General features: G+C 51.3%; 10 protein-coding genes across 10 annotated transcripts; 6 read left to right on the forward strand and 4 right to left on the reverse strand.

Annotated features, from left to right (window-relative positions):
* Positions 1-830: 830 nt before the first annotated feature.
* Positions 831-2,094, forward strand: TRIVIDRAFT_55917 (uncharacterized protein; the record flags this gene model as incomplete). Its single annotated transcript, XM_014102334.1, has 2 exons — positions 831-1,596; positions 1,673-2,094. The coding sequence occupies 2 exons, from the start codon at positions 831-833 to the stop codon at positions 2,092-2,094; spliced, it is 1,188 nt and encodes a 395-aa protein (XP_013957809.1).
* A 1,050-nt stretch (positions 2,095-3,144) lies between these two features.
* TRIVIDRAFT_220854 (uncharacterized protein) lies at positions 3,145-3,984 on the forward strand (the record flags this gene model as incomplete). Its single annotated transcript, XM_014102335.1, has 1 exon — positions 3,145-3,984. One exon carries the CDS (start codon positions 3,145-3,147, stop codon positions 3,982-3,984), a length of 840 nt encoding a protein of 279 aa, XP_013957810.1.
* A 1,397-nt stretch (positions 3,985-5,381) lies between these two features.
* Positions 5,382-6,959, forward strand: TRIVIDRAFT_73979 (uncharacterized protein; the record flags this gene model as incomplete). The annotated part of the gene is made up of 3 exons (XM_014102336.1): positions 5,382-5,575; positions 5,646-5,795; positions 5,872-6,959. The coding sequence occupies 3 exons, from the start codon at positions 5,547-5,549 to the stop codon at positions 6,704-6,706; spliced, it is 1,014 nt and encodes a 337-aa protein (XP_013957811.1).
* Positions 6,960-7,106: 147 nt separating this feature from the next.
* Positions 7,107-7,951, reverse strand: TRIVIDRAFT_129798 (uncharacterized protein; the record flags this gene model as incomplete). Its single annotated transcript, XM_014102337.1, has 2 exons — positions 7,107-7,371; positions 7,437-7,951. Coding segments are annotated over 2 exons (780 nt in total), but the record flags the coding sequence as incomplete, so codon positions are not given.
* A 379-nt stretch (positions 7,952-8,330) lies between these two features.
* On the reverse strand, positions 8,331-8,889 carry TRIVIDRAFT_147343 (uncharacterized protein; the record flags this gene model as incomplete). Its single annotated transcript, XM_014102338.1, has 4 exons — positions 8,331-8,383; positions 8,435-8,539; positions 8,707-8,738; positions 8,807-8,889. The coding sequence occupies 4 exons, from the start codon at positions 8,887-8,889 to the stop codon at positions 8,331-8,333; spliced, it is 273 nt and encodes a 90-aa protein (XP_013957813.1).
* Positions 8,890-9,032: 143 nt separating this feature from the next.
* Positions 9,033-11,367, forward strand: TRIVIDRAFT_82399 (uncharacterized protein; the record flags this gene model as incomplete). Its single annotated transcript, XM_014102339.1, has 5 exons — positions 9,033-9,069; positions 9,139-9,772; positions 9,837-10,391; positions 10,459-10,730; positions 10,827-11,367. The coding sequence occupies 5 exons, from the start codon at positions 9,033-9,035 to the stop codon at positions 11,315-11,317; spliced, it is 1,989 nt and encodes a 662-aa protein (XP_013957814.1).
* A 77-nt stretch (positions 11,368-11,444) lies between these two features.
* TRIVIDRAFT_111113 (uncharacterized protein) lies at positions 11,445-12,401 on the reverse strand (the record flags this gene model as incomplete). Its single annotated transcript, XM_014102340.1, has 2 exons — positions 11,445-12,183; positions 12,300-12,401. 2 exons carry the CDS (start codon positions 12,300-12,302, stop codon positions 11,764-11,766), a joined length of 423 nt encoding a protein of 140 aa, XP_013957815.1.
* A 670-nt stretch (positions 12,402-13,071) lies between these two features.
* On the forward strand, positions 13,072-15,317 carry TRIVIDRAFT_63969 (uncharacterized protein; the record flags this gene model as incomplete). The annotated part of the gene is made up of 3 exons (XM_014102341.1): positions 13,072-13,282; positions 13,412-13,663; positions 13,729-15,317. 3 exons carry the CDS (start codon positions 13,072-13,074, stop codon positions 15,315-15,317), a joined length of 2,052 nt encoding a protein of 683 aa, XP_013957816.1.
* Positions 15,318-15,530: 213 nt separating this feature from the next.
* On the reverse strand, positions 15,531-16,862 carry TRIVIDRAFT_86638 (uncharacterized protein; the record flags this gene model as incomplete). Its single annotated transcript, XM_014102342.1, has 5 exons — positions 15,531-16,204; positions 16,349-16,507; positions 16,577-16,623; positions 16,697-16,730; positions 16,808-16,862. The coding sequence occupies 5 exons, from the start codon at positions 16,808-16,810 to the stop codon at positions 15,809-15,811; spliced, it is 639 nt and encodes a 212-aa protein (XP_013957817.1).
* Positions 16,863-17,958: 1,096 nt separating this feature from the next.
* On the forward strand, positions 17,959-19,199 carry TRIVIDRAFT_230254 (uncharacterized protein; the record flags this gene model as incomplete). The annotated part of the gene is made up of 2 exons (XM_014102343.1): positions 17,959-18,232; positions 18,343-19,199. 2 exons carry the CDS (start codon positions 17,959-17,961, stop codon positions 18,852-18,854), a joined length of 786 nt encoding a protein of 261 aa, XP_013957818.1.
* Positions 19,200-19,347: the final 148 nt, after the last annotated feature.

Here is a 19,347-nt window from a genome sequence, read left to right on the forward strand (position 1 = left end):
CCCCTGGATTGCCCCGAAAAAACGATATATTCAATGCAGTGGTTGTTTTCTTTACCAGAGGGTATATGTCTACTTACCCTATCATCTACGAAAGAACTCTATATTGCTTGTAGATCCCATGAGTCTCCTAATTACATAACGGAAGAAATGCGGATGAATCAAAGACAGTGACGCGCTGATGAATGGTACGGCAGGACCAACAGTCCAGATATCCACAACCCAGTGCAAAGAGACTACAAGTATACTCTGCCTCTTATTATCCAAGACGGGTTGTGGCATTTCGCTGACTCGGGTCAGTTGGTGCCGCCGGAAAATAGCCCCTCGGCCCCGTTCCATCCACAACAACCATTTTATCCGGACGATGAAGTCATGATCCCTGTCAAGCTGTGGTTTCGACTATTGCACACGATTCGACGCTCAGCTATCAATGACCCTCATTTGAAGATTCCGGGTCCAAATGCCGGTGTAACGCTACGCGTCGTTCACATTCAAGCGGGCCGAATCCCCGCAAGTTCTGTAACCTTGTGGCATTTATCACACATGTTCATGCAGAGACTCTGGTGACGGCCGCGGTGATTCGATGAAAGTCGACGAGCCGTCAGTTCGCTCATCCACAAATGTAGGGGAATTGTTGCGGAGCTGCGGGGAAAGATAGTAAAGTTGGACTATGCTGCACTGCTACCAGAGCCGATCTCGTGGCTTGAGGTAATTGTCAATGCTCGCACTGTTGATGTCATGGATAAATAGGTTGTATGTTAGCATACATTGAAGTTGATATTCATTTGAGATATTCTTTAACCAACCAGAGAAGACGACTTGATCATCTGAATATGACGAGACTCCCTTTTCACGCCGACCACATCGGCTCCCTCATCCGGCCAGCCTATGTATCCGACCACCAGAGACAATTCGACCAAGGTGAAATCACTGCAGAGCAGCTCCGCCTAGCCCAACAAACTGCCATCAAAGAGGCCGTCAAAAAGCAGCAACTCAATGGCACAAGAGCTCTATCGTCAGGCGAGTTCGACCGCAAATACTACTTCTCGGGATTCTTCGAGAAACTCACCGGCTTCCGTGAAGTCAGCCCCGTGCCATGGGACCTAGCACGACTCTCTGCGCCGCCTATCGCAGCACTCAAGAAATCCGGGCAGCAGTATCCCATGGCCGCCATCTGCGAGGGCAAGATCCGTTATGATAACAGCCCGTATCTTGAAAACTGGATGCTGCTGCGCAATTCTGTGCCGCAGGAGCAGTGGGGAGAATGCAAATTCACAATGCCTCCGCCCTGCTATTTCCACTTGAGGCTGGCTCCGGGCAAGTGTTATAGTGCCGCTGCCTATTCATCTGACGAGGAATTCTTTGCGGATTTGGCAGTAGCGTATCAAAAGGAGATCAAGACACTGTACGGCGAGGGACTGCGTAACCTCCAGATTGACGACCCCACGATGGCGTATTTCTGCTCAGATGAGATGCGAGACTCGCTGCGCAATGAGGGTGTGGATCCTGATGAGCTGTTTGACTTATATTTGAAGGCTCATAATGACTGTATCGCGGATCGTCCTGAGGGACTCCATGTTGGACTGCATATCTGCCGAGGTGAGTCGCGATGCCATACCCTCAAGCCTGTTCCATCTGCTCCTTTCATTTGACTCATTCCGTGTGCTTTCTACAGGTAACTTTTCAAAGTCAGTCCATTTCAGTGAGGGATCGTATGAGAAAATCGCCGAGCAGTTCTTCAAGGTTCTCAATTACGACACCTTCTTCCTCGAGTACGACAACGCCAGATCCGGTGGTTTCGAGCCCTTGCGCTTCCTCCCCAAGAACAAGAACGTTGTCCTTGGCGTCGTGACGACCAAGGATCCCACGCTTGAGGACCCTCAGGAGATCAAGCGGCGTGTCCTGGAAGCTGCAAAGATCATTGCAGACGGTCAACAGCGCAGCGTCGAGGAAGTCATGGAGAATATTGGCATTAGCCCGCAGTGCGGCTTCGCCAGCGTATCTGTTGGTGCCGATGGAATGACTGAGGATAAGATGTTTGCAAAGCTGAGGTTGGTGAGAGACGTCGCAAAGGAACTTTGGCCAGACCGGCCTTGAAGCTGGTCACACGCTAGAGAAAAGATCCCCAGGGTGTATGTGGACTTGTAACTATTGGTGCCAACTAACTGGCGTCTGACAGTCAGAATGTAGTACATATGCATGTTGGGGGGAGCCAAAGCATCCAACACTTACATGCCTACTTGTAAATAACAAAATATTTTGTCGTGTCGTGTGGTACATGTGGTTATGTGCCGCGGAAAATGTGCATAGTCGTTCCGTTGTGTTCATTGGTGACTATTTTTCGATCGCTTGCTCAGTTTCTATAGTCACATAAGCTTTTGCAAATAGATTCGTAGAATGAATGCAATGACATCCATGTATACACACACCTCTGCAGCTAAACAAGTCGCGCATCGAATCTTTCCAGTTGGTCCGCCTCTAAGAGCCTACAAAAGGGGTTCGGGAGCTTCATTCAACCATCCACATAAGCCCTAGCAGCATAGTTGATCCTCTTTGCCATAGGAGTGAGGAGGGATTCGCTATCGTATGTTCGCATGTTCTAAACTTCTGCTAGCCCGACGGTCCGTAGGCGAGTTCCGCTAAACTTCCCAGCTCAACTACTAGTTTGATTAGTGATTAGTCGTAGCTCAGAAGGCGTCGTTGATTAATCACAGCTAAATTTGCCTTACATTCTCCATGTTCGACAACGTGAAATCAGTACCTGTGTGACAATTAGGCAAACTCCGAGGTATCAGTGGAACATACCAAGGGCCTGTCCGCAAATAGATATGTCTTCACTTCTTGAGTTACCAGTCCGAAACCATGCTAGAGAAGTGTAGTGCAACTAAATTGGCCCAGGGCGGGATCTGTCACCTGAAATGACAATGGTGAGAAAGGCAAAGCATGATGTGGGCTCTTGAATGGTGAAAGTAAATTACCTTGCTAGTCTTGTCAGTAAGGTGGTGTGAAGATGTCACAAGTGTACATGTAGTTCAGCCGTGGACTATAAGATAACGATATTCCAGGTCATGATTCCGTCGGCCACAAGCTCCCACTCTTCAGCATTTGTCAACTCGGTACAACTAATTGTCTGTCACTGCTTTCAACATGCGGTTCCTTTCTGAAACCAAGGGCCCAGATCGACGAGCCCTTGGGCCTCAGATGCAAGTCATCGGCGCTGGTCTCCCTCGATGTGCAACCTCATCGCTTCAAGCTGCTTTTGAGTCTCCTCATCTGGGATTCTTCCCTTGCATGCACATGGCCCATGTAATGCCCAGCAATGCGCGCGCCGAGATCGTCCTCGAAGCCATGCAAGAACGCGACAAGCAAAAAAGACAGGCTTTGCTGCACAAGATTTTCGATGGCTACAAAGCCACTGCGGACTTCCCTGGATTCTGGTTCATCGACGATCTGATGGACATGTATCCAGACGCCTTGCTGGTTTTAAACCAGCGAAAAGGAGGTGATAAGTCCTGGCTGCAAAGCTGGAACAATAGCATAGCTTTTTTCCGCACATGGACTTATCTGTTGCTCTGCCTGCCCGTGAAAAACGATCGTCTGCACTGGTATATGCACTACATAGCAAAGAAACAATGGGAGGAGCGGTGGCACACTAACGATCTGGATGGCTTTTATGATGCATACCAGAAGCATGTCCTCGACGAAGCCAAGAAGAGGAACAGCAAGGTTTTGGTCTGGACGGCTGAGGATAGCTGGGGACCGCTGTGCGAATTCCTGGGCAAAGAGGTGCCAAAAGACGAGCCATTTCCTTGGGTCAATGACACGGCTGCGATGAAATTCCTTCACAGGATCCTTATTGCCAGAGGTATAGCATCGTGGTTGGCCATCTTTGGCAGTGCATATGCGGCATGGACCTATGGACCATCCCTTTTGCAGAAGGGATCGCATCTTTTTCAGAACTTGTTGCAGAGCAGGCTCGCCAGCTGATGTAAAAGAAGCTGTTGATGTGGTGGGTATACTCTATAGAATCGAGGTTGAACACACACACACATACATACCTAGTACCTATATATACCCAGGGATTTCCCAGGGCACAAGAGAGGTGATGATTTGGTGCATGTGAAATGACGAGTGATGGAGAAGAAATCGATGGTTAACAAAGGCGCAAAGAACAATCAAGGACGTATGTAGGCAGTTATAATAGCAGGCAATTTATTTCTTTTACTTTTTCAATCGGCTAGTTTGTTCTTTCCAGTTTCCAGAAAATGTAAGTTCGTCTTTCGCAGTAAAAGTGCAACTACCAACCGGCGCACTTGCCATCTGGGAATTCGGACAAGCGAAAAGGCACCGATGACGATACAATCTCACAAAAAGAGGGAAGAGCGAAGACGTCGAAATTCTACCCATCCATCATTTAGATCCCCAGGATGTAAAAATACATGTGGATAAGATGCAATTGATATTAAAAAAAAATTATGATAATATTTGCAAAAAGATGATTTTGATGTTGCGTCTCCTCCGGGAAGGCTCGAACTTCCAACCTCCTGATTAACAGTCAGACGCGCTAGCCAATTGCGCCACAGAGGATACACGGTATTTGTTGGTTTCGGTCTGCTAAATTTAGATTATACATGCACAACCTCCTATTCCCGTCCGTGCATTGGCTTCCCGCCGTGTTCTTTCCGTGGATCGCTCTCATTCAATCGGGCCTCTCCGCATACTGACATGTGCCTGTATAAATGCATTCGATGATTCGATGACATGTGAATGTCCCATCCGTCCTTTGGCTTTATCTGGTAAGCATCTTTCAACGCAACTCTCTCGTCATTGCTCCTCAACACCTCAAGTCACTCTCGCAGCCCGGAATCCTCGCTGCTTTAGTACCTAGCAGTTACCTCTACAAATCCCCTACGTCCTCTCCTCTCTCTCTCCCCTAACAAGCCACCCCCCCAGCTCAGGTAGACACCACACTGCGTCATCCCCAAGTCCGGAAGACACGCTTACAGCCGCTTCAGGCTCAGTCACGAGCACCTCGCCGGGCCGGATTCGCAATTGCGGGGAGTCTCTGCCGTTGAGCGACACTTTACACCGCACGCTTCTTCCGGTTTCAGCATCTCAGGTGCCCGCCCTACTGCTCACACGACAGCCATCCTGCTGCCTTTTTCCCCTTTTACCATCCTCACTATTACTCCGTACAAGCTAGTACTGCTACTCCCTGCTGAGAGGCTGCTCTGCCACCTGAGCTTAGTCCGCTTAGAGGCTTCAGCATTTGCCGTCGCCTCACTTTAGAAGCCCGGCTCAGTCGCAAACAAAAAGGGCTGCTGGGCTGAAGCGGCCTTGGGCCTAACTAATCCCTTTTCTCCCAACCTCAGGCCGCCTCTCATCTCATCTCATACCTTGTATAACCTTCTGCTTCCACAAACCCGCCGTGATAGTGACCAGCAATAAAGGCACCCTAGAGCTCCTCATCGACTCCTCTCCCATACACCTGCATTCAATCCCCCTTTGGACGTCAAACGGGCCGCGTCGGGCCTCGTCCTCCCGCCATCATGTTCGACCTCTTTGCGATGCTCTTATCGTGCGTTTATCTGCCCCGCCATGCCGTCACTGCTAAGAAGCGCTAATGGCTAATGCCCCAAGCAAAACAGCTCTATTGCATCTTTCCTCTTCCCCATCTTTGCTTCCTACAAAGCCCTTAAGACATCGGATCCTGCACAGCTGACGCCATGGCTCATGTACTGGGTCGTGTTTAGCTGCTGTCTGCTGGTAGAGTCGTGGGTGTACTTTATCCTTGCGTGGTACGTCTTACAGCTGCTCCCGTGTCAGTCTCACGCCGCTTGGTGACGCTCTAATATTGATTCGACTGGTTTATAGGGTGCCGTTCTATGGCTACATCCGCCTTCTTTTCTTCCTATACCTGATTCTACCACAAACTCAGGGCGCTCGGTTCCTGTACGAGCAGCACGTACACCCGTTCCTCCGCGAAAACGAAGCGCAGATCGACGAGTTCATCGCGAGCGCTCATGAGCGTCTCAAGGCGGCCGGCATCGACTACTTCCGAAAGGCAATCGACTACTTGAGAGTCAATGTCCTAGGCCTGCCGCCCAGCGAGCCCGAGCCTCCCACTCCGCCTCAGAGCACCTACCAGAGCTACACACAGTCGCTCCTCGCTCGATTCAGCATTCCGGCAGCATCTGGGCCTGCCGCCCCCTCGAATGTGGGCTCAGATCTCTTTGGTCTGCTGGCCAGCGCCGTAGCTGCGGCGACTGGCGGCTCGGGGGCGCGAAGCGATGCTGGTAGCTATTCGGCATCATCAGTTGTTCCATCTCACATACAAGACTCGAACGAGAGGATGACCTTCATTGCCTCTCAGCGGGACCGGCTCAGCGTCCTTCTCACTGCTCTCGACCGGGAAGCGGCGCAGCTTCAGCGAAACGGCGGACATCCGCAGTCCCGATCTCGCTCCAGGCACATGGAGAGCGACGAAGAGGTCACACAGAGGCCGCCTAGCGGACTAAGCGGATGGAGTGGACTGAGCAAGAGCCGCAGCGAGACCGACTTTGAGAAGATCGATGCCGAGAGCGGAGCCGAAGATGAATCCAACCTCCGGCGCCGTCATGCCGGAGGCGGCGACGGTGGTTCGTGGATGCCTTCATGGAGCCGCAATGCACAGCCGGGTACGGGCCACAGCTCTGGGTTAGAGGACTAGGAAGAACAAGAATATCGAGGGGAATGGCTGGCCCGCGAATATAGACTGAACGCGTAGACAACCTGTTACCATCATGTCGCGCGGATGTTATGCATGGATTTGTACGGAGACATGGCACTCCTTGGGATATTGTGTCATGATATGTCGAGGGGAGTAAAAGACGGCCCCCGCAGATGCCTTTTTTGTGTACATCCAACCCATAAGTCTAACCAAAACCCTGCCGCACGGCATCAACAAAAAAACTGTTTCTCTCAATACATGTATCATACAAGTCCCCTCCTCGCCCGTGGTGTCATCAATGTAATTTGTTGTTGGGGGTGGCTCTCTTTCTACTCCTCGCAAAGCCCTCGTAAATTGCCTCCCCGGCGACGTAAAAGCTTATCCCACCAGGTCTTTATTTGCTAACCTTGTAAGGATACGACACATCCACGTCACCCTTCCTGTACCATTGCAGTCGCTTCTTCTTGGTTGTGACGTGCTCTACCCACACTTCCTCCATGTGGTTCTTCTTGAACCATCGGACAAAGTGAGGGTCCCACAGCTCGGAGGCGATGCCTAGGTCTTTGCAGCAGCGCATCAAGGCGTTTGACTTGCAGCCTTCGACGGCAGAGGGCAACTGTTCGGGGGAGAAGTACGAGTTTTCGCCCTGGGCTTGTGAGACAAAGCTGTTGAAACAGTGGGTGTTAGCAGGCGGCTTCGAACGACGACGCAGTGATTGGTAGGGTCTTACCGGCCATCGACGATGAGCGCATACTCGCGGGTCACAATCGAATCGCCAACGACAGCCTCTCCCTTGGGGATCAGGCCCCATCCCATGGGACCAAAGGCCTCGTTCAACCTTCTCCTGTACTTGATCTCTGGCAGATAGATGACGCCGTCGGGCTTGACCTCGATATCCTTCTCGTCCACAGGCTGCATCAAGGATTTGAACTGCTTCTCCGTCACCGGCTGGGCCGAGATGCCGTAGAAACTCCTCGTCCAGTCCACGGCGGCCGGGTCCGTCACTTCGCCATCCTCCCTTGCGTCCTCGTACGCAATGCTCTTGGCCTGGTAGACGACATCGCTGTAAGATGCTGCGGGGGACGGGGTAGAAGCTGCTACTGCCGGCTTGGTCGCTTTGGGCACGGGCTTTGCGTATCTCGGCGTGTTTGCTGCTGGGGGAGAGGTGGGTTTGGCGGGAGGTGCTGCGGGCTCTGCCGTCGTTGACGTAGTTGTTGTCTCTGTGGAATAGAGGCGTGCTGATGACTGGATCGGTCTGAAGGAGCGGCAGGCGAGTTGCCTTGAGGCAGCGGAAAAGGCTCTGCGTGAGGGGAACATGACGGATAGGGATTGGCAGCTTGGGATCTTGTGTGGTTGCAGTTTCAAGGCAATGTTTGTGAATTCACGGCATCTTAAGATTTCATGTGTTATCGGCGATATGGCCCGGTCAAAAGAAGTTCCGGCTACCGCTGTTTGCTCTTTGTTCACTGCTCCTCTGACGCTCTGGTGAATATTACATACAAATCGTTATTTCTTTGTTGGAAAATGCATGAAAAAAATATTTTTGATGAGTCAGGATAGTTCTATTTACTGTTGTTACATTTTTCTTCAGGTTAAAAATTACATTTGGTAACACCACAACCATTTATGTGTCCTTGGTGCTGGTCCGCTCATTATTACCATGCTGCTTCCAGCATTCTTTGAAATCCTCCATCTGCAAGTAAAACCGCAATTAGTACTGCTTCAAACTCGATATAATTGTAAATAAAGGTTTGAGATGATTTCTTGCCTCTTTTGCACAAGCTCTCCAATCCTTCTTTTCGTAGTAGCAGTCTGTCATTTTGGCGTTTTCATCTGTTCCTGAGTCAGCGGCCCAGTTACCCTATATGAGAGATATGTTCTGTAAATGCTATGTTTTGTAGAAATGCCCGGTTTTGTTTAAGTGATTTCTTCTCTTTTTTGTCTCTCAAACCCCCAGAAAAGTATAGCATTCATCACTTGATTTCAATTCGGCAACTCACCCGCGCAGCCTGTGCTGAATATCCGCTTGTCCCTAGAGTTCGCAAAGGCACGGCTTAGCGTCGGGTCCTCTCAAACAGACAACCTTAACCCGTTACTCACCACTCGTCCGGTTCATCGTCGTCCTCAATTGCCGCGGCCGAAGCCCCCGTTGCTGGCGGCTTTTCTTGCACCTGTCCGGGCATATCGAAAGATTTTGCGACTTGTCAAGCGTCGTCAATGGTCTTGGTGTTGCGGCAGCGCCGGTTGATGTAAGAGAGAAGAAAAGAGCAAATATTGATTATTAGGTGGCGTGACTTGGACACTCCCGGCCGGAGAAACAGCCATCATGGCGCCCAGTCGACTCAATATTCTGGTCCACACAGGTCAATATTCTCCCTCCAGTTGATTGCTACGCTATATATCAAGTATTATTTTGCTCACTATAACAAAAGGCACCGGGACCACGGCAGAATCTGTGCGGCATTGCATGTACTCACTCCGCCGGCTTCTGTCGCCCAACTACGCCATCATCCCCATCAATGAGACGGCCCTCCTGAAGGAGCCGTGGGCTCAGACCTGCGCTCTTCTTGTGTTCCCGGGAGGTGCTGATCTTGGCTACTGTCGGGTGTTCAATGGCCAAGGAAATCGCCGCATCAGCGAGTTTGTCCGGCGAGGAGGGGCTTATCTCGGCCTCTGTGCCGGCGGGTATTATGGCAGCAGCAGATGCGAATTTGAAGTTGGCAACAAGGCCTTGGAAGTGGTTGGCAGCAGAGAACTTGGTTTCTTCCCCGGAACGTGTCGCGGTGGGGCCTTTAAGGGATTCGAATACCAAAGTGAGAAGGGGGCTCGGGCTGCCACTATCAAAGCCGAGAAACAATCCCTGCGAGACAAGATACCTGACGAATTCGCCGTTTATTATAACGGAGGTGGTGTCTTTGTTGATGCGGATGCAACCGGAGGACGCAAAATTGAGATTCTGGCTTCATACAAGGACGATTTGGATGTGGACGGGGGTGGTGAAAAGGCCGCAGTCGTCCTGTGCCATGTTGGAGAGGGCAAGGCAATTTTGAGCGGGCCTCACCCGGAGTAAGTCGTTCGTACCGTTCATCGGGATTTTGTGAATAGAGGCCTTCGGCTGACATACTTTAAGATTCGCCCCAGCCAACCTCAATCCGCACCCAGACATTCCAGGATATAGCGAGCTGGTCGAGAAACTTGCCGCAGACGACAAGTCTAGAACCAGCTTTTTGAAAGCTCTCCTATCAGAATTGGGCCTTGAAGTTGTTCAAGATGATTATACTCCTCCTTCGCTGTCCAGCCTCCATCTTACTGCTGTCGAGGGCGGCAAGGTAACAGAGCTGCTGTGTGACTGGGGAGACGTCATTGAAAAGGAGAATGGCAATGAATTCATCCGAGGAGAGGCGGATACTTTCCAGATCATAAATCAAGAAGATGAACTGAATTTGGATGAGCTTCAAAGTTCTTTGCCACTGACCGAGACGATTGACGACCCAAGCTCGGCTACTAAGAAAATTATTGCTCATGAGATGAAACTACCCAGCGATGATCTGACACCACGCTTCAGCCACGAACGGTTCTATTCAAGCCTGAGGCAGTATAGGAAGATTGAATCTGACGCTGAACAATGGGGTGATGTTCTGCTCTACGGAGATGTCGTGACCAGCACCAACACTCTGCTTGAAAAGTATATCTTGTCTTACTTTGCACCTCAAATGACCGTTCAATACAGTGACTGACTCACAGACTTACAGGAACCCAAAGCTCAACTGCAAATTGCCAACAGGCTTCACCTTCACTGCTACGACCCAAGTGGCAGGTCGAGGACGCGGAAACAACGTTTGGGTCGCACCCCCTGGATCTCTCCTCTTTTCCACCGTCATCAACCACCCAGCCCACCTTGCTGCTTCACGGCCCATAGTTTTCATCCAGTATATTGCAGCTGTTGCTATTGTCGAGGCTATTCGCTCGTACGATGCAGGCTATGATAAGATGCCAGTCAAATTGAAGTGGCCCAATGATATATGTAAGTTGCAGTACATGAGATGTCAAATGATTCTACTATCTCTCTTTTTCGATGCCTACATCCTTATACATGCCTTTTATACTAACGTAGTAATAGATGCTCTTGATCCTACAAAGCCGGCATCATCCCAATCCTACGTCAAAATCGGTGGAATTCTCTCCCAATGCAGTTACTTCAACGGCGCATACCAAGTCGTTCTAGGCATCGGCATCAATGCAACCAACCCTCGCCCAACAACCTCCCTCTCCGACCTGCTCCCGCCAAACGTTGCGCCTTTCCACATAGAGACCCTTCTTGCCCGCATCCTCACTCGTCTAGAGGCCATATATGAGCAGTTCCGCCGCGAGGGCTTCTCTCAAGACCTCGAGACGCGGTACTATCGCCACTGGCTGCACACGGGCCAGGCAATCACGCTGGAGGCCGAAGGCGGCGTCAAGGCGAGAGTCGTGGGCATCACTCGCGACTGGGGCATGTTGCGTGTTGAGGAGACTGATTCTGAAGGAAGAGGGAACGGCAAGATATGGAGTCTTCAGAGTGATGAGAATAGCTTTGACTATTGGAAGGGATTGGTCCGTAGAAAAACATGACCTATCAGATATAGTACACGTCAACACAATAAACAGACAGAGCTTCATCTAATCATTTCAATTTTACACAGGTGGTATGTTACATTGTTTCGTATCGTACAAGCATGCTGACAGCGCGTATTGAAGTCAGTTCCAAAATCGCCCTTGCTTTTTTTGATTTCGTCTAGACCCAGTCTCCGGTGGCATCGAAGCCTCTAGATGTCTCCCTCCTCCATAAACGCCGTGCCATGCCACTGTCGAGTGAAGATGTGGTAATAATAGAAAAAAAGAAAGGAAATCATATACAACGGGAGGACATTTCGTTCTCGTCCCGCCCCTCCTTGGAGGGAGCGATTCGCGGCTCGCTCTACTGTTCCAAGTTAGGACATTGAGCTGCCACGTAAGCGTTGCTCCTCCAAAACACCGTATTATACCGTAGTCGTATAAGTCGTCCGCTTCAACCCTGCTCATTCATCCTTGTAGACTTTGGGCTTCCACCCCTCCTTTGCCTCAGCCTCCATCTCGGCTTTTTCTCTTATGGGTCCAATCTCAGCTTCGAATCGCTCCTTTGCTCTTACAATCTTGCTCTGGAGATAGAAGCTGCCACCCTTTTCCGGGTTGTTTGCGTCAAATAGTCTCTTGTACCGCTCGAGCACCTCCTCGACGTTGGCCTGGCCATTGGCGGGGGGCTTGACGTTCAGGATCCGGCAGGCCTCCTCAAGGGTCATGCCGGCCGTTAGAGAGGCTCGGCCTGAAGCGCTGACGCCGTTCTTGGCTTGCGCACGCTGGTATTGCGACGACGCCTGGGCTTGTCGGTAGGCGGCCATGAAGGACCGTCCCAGGATGCGAGAGCCTGTGAGGAAGGCTGTGATGACAAATTTGTGCGCCTGTTGCAAAATTATTCAGGGTTAGTTATTTGTCACAGCCATCCGACATGATGTTGTCGCAATATCAAGGGTTTCCGGGCCTCGGTAAGTAAGAAAAAAAATTGGTGCGGGCATACCATGGTGACGAAGAAGCCAGTACAGCCAAGTAAAGCAGATCAATGATGCTCTCTCACAGAGACTTGGAAATCCTGTAGAATGCGGCTGTCCAAAAGACAAGCAAGTATGAGCACCGTCCCGCGGCCGAGAATGCAAGAGTCGTTGTCTCTTGAATTTTCCCAATTCCGAGTTTGCGACTTATCCGGGATAAACTTGGGGCGCCAGCCTTTCTTTACCCGACAATCTGCCGCTCACCGAGCCGACGCTCACCGCGGTCAGCCTGCCGGCGTCTGCAACCCCCCCGCCTCGTAATCCTGGCAAATTCCAGCCACAGCGAGAGGATCCCCCTGAAACGAGCCACGCAATTGCCTATCTCACTAAATTGCCTGGACTATGTCTGGGCCCTTGCAAATCGAGCCCATTGGCAGGAGACTATTTGCCGTCGTCTGTCCCGTACGGAGAGGAAGAAGCTAAAATACGCTCCGGCAATTGCATAATCCAATCTGAGCCTGCCGTATACGCGGTTGTTGGCTTGGCTTGGCTAGGGTTTTCCGTCCGTTTCATGCATTTGGTGCTGAGGCTGAGGAACCTTGAATTAGGCCTAACAGCACACAGTCGTCATCACCTCGCATGGGTTGCCGTGAAGAGGCTTCCATCTCGAAAAGCATTTATTACCTAATTTCCCAGTCCTCTCCCTATCTGTTCATTGCGAGTCCCTTAGCAGATCTTTGAAAAACTTGAGACGTTGCAATATTGTGTTTTTGTGAAAAAAGGAAAAAATCAGCTGCAGTCATGGCGCCAAAGGAGATTGAAGAGATGCTCCAACGAGAGGGCAGCAAAGTCTCTCCTGATAAGTACGATGAGTCCGCAGAATCTGTGGACGCTCGTCAGAGGAGAACCGAGCTGTTGATACCAATCCTAGCAGCCTGTCGTGAGGTGTGGACCTCTGGGTCGGAGGACCTGGAGCTTATGGTTGAGAAGCTGGGCGATGGCAGCAGAGATGGTGAGTCACTACCAGTCAGCCAATAGATCAAAATATTGCAAAATTGGTCCTAGGAGACCTTCTTTTGGATACCTCCAAGCACAAGACGAGCTGTGCTGGTAGACTGACTTGATATCGATAACTGAATAGTTGCGTGGCGTGGTCCGTTTGGTGATTCTGGCATCTTGGAGTTCTTCCTCCGTGTCCTTGCTGGCAACGGCTTGAAGCAGGGCTTGAAAATTCATATCCTGCGGCTGGTTGGAAACTCATGTGCAGATACAGACGAGAACCGTGCGAGGGTGATTCAAGGAAATCATCTCGTTACTGTCATCAACCACCTGCAGGATGAGAGCCTGATACCCTTCTCGATCCCGGTTCTGTTCAACATCCTGGTTGACTATGGTGAGGACAATGATGACTCCAAGTCTCATAAATAACCGTCAAGACACTAACTTGCCGTTGTAAAGAACCCGCACAGCTGGCTGCTTCACAGGCCAATCTCAACCAGCGACTCATCGATCTCTTGTCCGCTCCAAGCCTTGCCAACTATATCGTCTTCGTCCCCTATTTCTGCAAGATCCTCGCCCTTCTTGTTAGTCAAGAGGGTGAAGCGGCTCGTGCAAGTCCTAGGACCGTGGAAATTCTGCTCACACTGGCCACGAGTTTGCCGTCTCGAGACGACATTGACGATTTCATATCTCTTGTTTCAGTGGCAGGCGCATACCTTGCCGATGACAAGTTCCAGGTGGCCCTGATCCAGGGGCCTTTGATGCAGCTCTTCCTTTCTACCTTTTACCACGCACACACGCATTTTAATCTGCTCGAGATCGATGACGCTGATACGGAAGCATCGCTGAAGAAGCTCTACTCCTCTCTTCTCGTCAGCTTGGCAGACATCACCGGCAACGACCTGTTTGCCGCATGCTATCCATTGCACAGCCAGGTTGCCCAAAACTTCCTTGCTTGGCTTCAGAGCTCGAACCTCCAGCTCCAGACGGCAGCTTGCCTCGCCCTAGGCAATCTCTCTCGCTCTGATGAAGTCACCACCTCTCTTGTTCAAGTGTACTTTGCGCATGCCCCCCTGATAAGGCTCCTCTCGAATCAAGATATTACCGACGCGCAGCTTCTCCATTCAGCCTTGTCTTTCTTGAAAAACTTGGCCATTCCGCTCCAGAACAAGCCACTTCTCGGCGATTTGTTGGACGTTGCATGCGTGCCGCGGTTGTACAGCTTGGATACCTCGCCCCAGGTGCAGTTTGCCGCCGTGTCTCTTACTCGGCTGCTTCTCCTCAACTGCCCAGCCAATGTTGCTCGTATCTGTGCTCCCCTCAGCGCAGACCCAGCCAGCCCAGCTCGTGAACGCTCCAGCGTGAATGGCATCATCACTCTTTACGAGCGCTCCGATGCTGAGCCCACGAGGCTCGAGGCCGCTCGGGCTGTAGCTGCCATGTGCAGGATGCTTCACTCTGGCCCTGTTGTGCCTTTGCTGGCAGACTGGGAGCCTCCAGTTGTCGAAGGTGGCATAACGTCGTCTGAGCCTGAAGAAAACCAACGGCGTGAATATTTTTACAGCAAACACAACGTTGCCAGGGCCCTTTCGTTTTTGATTAGCCAGCAGAAATGGCCAAGTCTTCGCTCAGAAGCGTGGTTCGTCTTCGCTCTCATGTGTCGTTCCAAGGAAGGGAGTCGCGTCATCTTGGAGCTGCTCCAAATCCACGGCACAATGACGGATCTCATCAAAGCCATCACAGGAAGAGAGACGCCCCTAAGCGATGCGGGAAGCAGCGATCAGATTGAGGAGGCGTCGTACTCGCTGGCAGCCCCCGATGGCCAAATCACGTCCATGGCAGAGGGCCTCGGACTCGAGCCTCAACAGGCTGATCCCAGGCAGAAGGAGAGCATGATTCGGGTAGATCGGGAGAATGCTCTGGTGATGTGCACGGAACTTCTCCGGACGTGGGGCGATCAGATACCCGGTCTGAGGCTGAGCATCTTGCAAGATCTGGTCAAGGAGGGCACGGAGATTGTGGCAGCGCAGAAGGCGATGGCGTCGTAATACTGAGGCATTGGGGAAGTCAATGGAGTTGTGGCTTACAGAGAGACGCTGTGGAGTTTTGATCTTCTTTAACTCGTCTGGATATATACAAGAGGGGAGAGGGGGTTGCCCACAGCGACATGTGCGCATCATATACTTGTTGATCTTTTTAAGTCTCTTCATATATATCTCCTCACATCACTCATAGTGTACGTAGCGACAAAAGACCCAATTGAACGAGAAAAAAAATATTGCAACTTTTCACGACATGAAACTACGTGTGCCTCAGCGCTCGTTTAAAATGCTGCCATTTGACCCTTTTTTTTAGTGTATACAGGGCAGGGCCGGTTGATCATGCAAATAATTCTTTGACCTGGACCTAAGAGCTTATATTTCCTCCCGTAACCTGGCCTAGCACTTTCATCAAAGCCTCGAAACCGACCTTGCAACACTCCCGTAGAGACGCAAAGAGCAAAAAACCCTTAAAACACCAGTTCCCTTTTTGACAAAGTTTATTTCTTGGCAGTCTCGGCCTCAGCCGCGTCCCGAGCACGCTTCTCACGGGCACCCTGGTATCTGGCGTTGCTTCGGGCAATGCGAAGCTTAGTGTAGGCACCACCCTCAACAGCGGCGGGGATCTCGCTCTTCTTAATCTCAGAAACGCCAGCGGGGACGCTAACGATGGGCAGGGCGGCGGCGATGGAGGCGACCTTGTTGAGAGCAGCGACGTCGGTCTTGGTGTCACCCTTCTTGGGGGCGTTGGACTTGCGGGGCAGGAGGATCAGGCGATCCTTGTAGGCCTTGAGGCGGGCAACGTTGGCGGCAAGGCCCTCCTCGCTCAGGTTCTGTCGGCGGAAATCGACGGAGATACCGATGGTGGGAGCCAGGGACTTGGAGATACCGGCCTCCTGTAGAGAAATTGTTAGAATCAACTCAACCAGCTAGGTTGTGTCCTTCCTCGTGTCCAGAGGCCCCTGCAATTGTGATTGCTTTGTTTTCGCATTGCTGAGGCCAAAGGATCGCGAGGATGGAACTCTTCAATCCAATCGTACCTTGAGCTCGGTGAGGGTGAAACCTCGACCGGCACGAACCCGTCGGTTGTACTTAACGGTAGGGCATCGGACGACAGGTCGCAGCTTGTCGACGGGACGAGGAGCGAGAGCAGCGGCCTTGGCCTGACGAGCAGTGCGTCTCCGTGTCTTACGGCCGGGCTATTTCGAACAAGTCAATATCCTCCTCTCGAAATCTCGTTTTTTTTTCCCGAGTCGTTGATCGCATACCTGGTCAAAGTGGGTGCGAACCCGTCGCTGCCAATCCTTGCGGAAGTCTGTGGGAGGGGTCAGTCGCCATTCACGATGTTTCGTATCGTCGCCTCGAGGTTTTAATTGGGGAGTGCTCACGGTTGCTGATGATCGTCTGGTTGTGCTTGATCGCCTGGACGGGGAAAAAAGGTCAGCACTCTGGTGAGTTCTAGCAATTCGACGTGTTCGATTAGGGATATCTATCCATACCATTGTGTCTGCTTGCGATCAACGTGGGCTCCGGTGGTCGTTGTTCGGAAGTCGTTGAAATTTCGGAGGATGAGACTCGTCAAATTCGTCGAAGGGTTTTCGTGCCCTACAATCGATACGTACCTCGTGGGGACATGCCCTGCCGCGCACCAAAAATCAGAATCCTGATCACGTGCTCCGCTTAGGAATTGTTAGTGCTTTGATGCCTGAATATCAAATTTTGGCGCCAGGCATCAACTTGGAGCTATAAAACAACTTCCGTGCCGCCACCCTTTTGCTCGTTTTTCTTCTTTTCTTCTTCATACTTACCTTGTTTCGAATACCCCAGATCAAGAAACGGGGTATTCAGTTGGGAAGGCCTGCATTGCACAGCGCGGAGTCATTCCTTGCTCCATTGTCCTTCGGGGCCATGGGAGGCGCAATTTTTGATATATCCAACTCCGTTTTCATTGTGACGGCTGCTATACGCAGTATCATGAAGAAGATGGCCGATTTTGTAGACATTTTATTACCACCAGTTGAGCTTATGATACGTGAATTTTCACAGTACGAGACATTATGTGTAGAGGGAGCCGACATGATTGGCGCCTAATGGATAGCCTATTTACCTTGTTATTTTGTCCGTAAAAGGTAGAAGCTGTTGAGCCTCTGTATGCGTCCATCCCTTTGCCGATGAAGCTCCCATCTCTTTCTAGCTTGAAGAGAGCTCGTATGTGAAGGGTTATAGGTCAGTTGATAATCTGCCAACACGATGCCTGGCCATATGTAAAAACAAATGCGTCCCGATGGATGCGCCTATGCGAGCAGCTCAAATGCCTACATACCTGTAGACTGAAATATTCCGGACCAGAGCAGCTATCGTTAGTTCCGATTGTTCCCATCAATTTCTTCTCCAAGAAAACAGCCCATTTCTCGTCCCCCGGAATAATCCCGCACCAATCACACACGCCGAATTCCACCCTCTCGCCTTTCTGCGGCTGCACCTCTAACAAAAAATCTCACGAAAACGATCCATCTCCGGGCACAGCAAAATCTCTCCTTCCAATCACCTTGGCCCATTGCTCCCTTCGCCGGTTCTTCTCCAGGCGGCGCTTTCTCAAACTCAGCCCACCCGAGAAACTCGACAATTGTCTTTTTTTCTCTTTGGAAAAATGGCGTCCAGAATAGGACCCCGGAGCGTCAAGGACGCTACCAGGTTCACTTCCACCATACCCCACGCTACGTCAAAGTCTGCCACCTCTGCGGCCCCGAAGGCTTCCAGGATCCCCGGCGAGACGCCCGAGCAACGAGTAAGGCGGTTGAGGCAGGCGCATCTGGCGGCGCAAAAGGCACAGGTCAGCAAGGCGGACAGAGTCATTGATGCGTCAAGGCGGTTCTTCGATGTGGCGCACAGGTGGACGGTGGGGGGGCTTGTCATGTTTACAGGTACGTCTATAAGAGAGAGAGACGGAAGAGGGAGAAGAGGAACTGGTAGAAGTGGAAGAGAAGAGGGAATCAGGATGCCATGGAAACATAAACTAATGAGCGAGCTCTAGTCGTCGCTGGTGTTGTAAGCGTATACTCAGTCTGGGACATGCTGCGCTACAACCGCGCCCGCCGCGCCGAATGGATAGAAGCCCAACGCAAATTCGAGGCCGACGAGCTCTCCACCGCCCGTCTGGCGTACCTCAAGGGCGACGCCACCGAGGAGCAAATCGCCCTCGTCGAGGAGGCCAACCGAGAGGCCGAGGAAAAGGGCATCCGCCTGCCCCCCCTGCTATCCCCGCCCGAGCACCGCACACACTTTGAGGAGCACGTCAAGACGGCTTTTGACGCTGGCAAGGCCACTGAGAGCAAGGGCAAGGGCCTCTTGGGCTTCCTTTGGGGAGGCAGCAACGCCGGCACGGAGAACAGCACAAGCGCCGCTGCTCAGTCGGTAGGAGACGCTGCAAAGGATGCGTGGGAAAAGGAAAAACAAAATCAGCAGAATGGAGGCAGCTTAGATCAGCTCGCCCTGGAGACTGGAAGCTCCGCCGCGCCAGAGCCCAAGAAGAAGGGATGGTGGTGAGCTAATGGACAGCAGTGAAAAGGAGGGGAGAGAGAAGAAGAGAGAAAAAAAACTATATATCGTGTTATTTGGATATTGGGGGGCGGCAGCCGTGTATCATACGACGTGTGGATGGGCTTGCATTAGATGGAGTCGGGAGTCATTTGTTGTATGTACTATAAGGGGACACACCTCCCAACTACTATGTCTTATGCATCTGAATTTGTTGGGCATGCAGGACTAACGAAGAGATGTATGGGGATTTAAAATGGAAATGGAAATGGAAATGCAGCCCCAAGGTTGAACACCGAAAATTTGAAGATGGCACCAGTATTATAATAATGTACTTTTAATTATTAGTCGGTCAATGTCTTGAATAATGATGAGTCGCTTCTCAGTGTGTAGTAGTTTGCCTGCTGTTTATACCATGTTCATCCCCCCCAAAAAGTAATATGTAGGTGTAGACTGCATGTACGAAGCAAATCGCTTATACAACGAACGCTTCTCCGAGGCT

This window comes from Trichoderma virens (genome assembly GCF_000170995.1).
Source record: "Trichoderma virens Gv29-8 chromosome Unknown TRIVIscaffold_5, whole genome shotgun sequence".
NCBI lineage: Eukaryota > Fungi > Ascomycota > Sordariomycetes > Hypocreales > Hypocreaceae > Trichoderma > Trichoderma virens.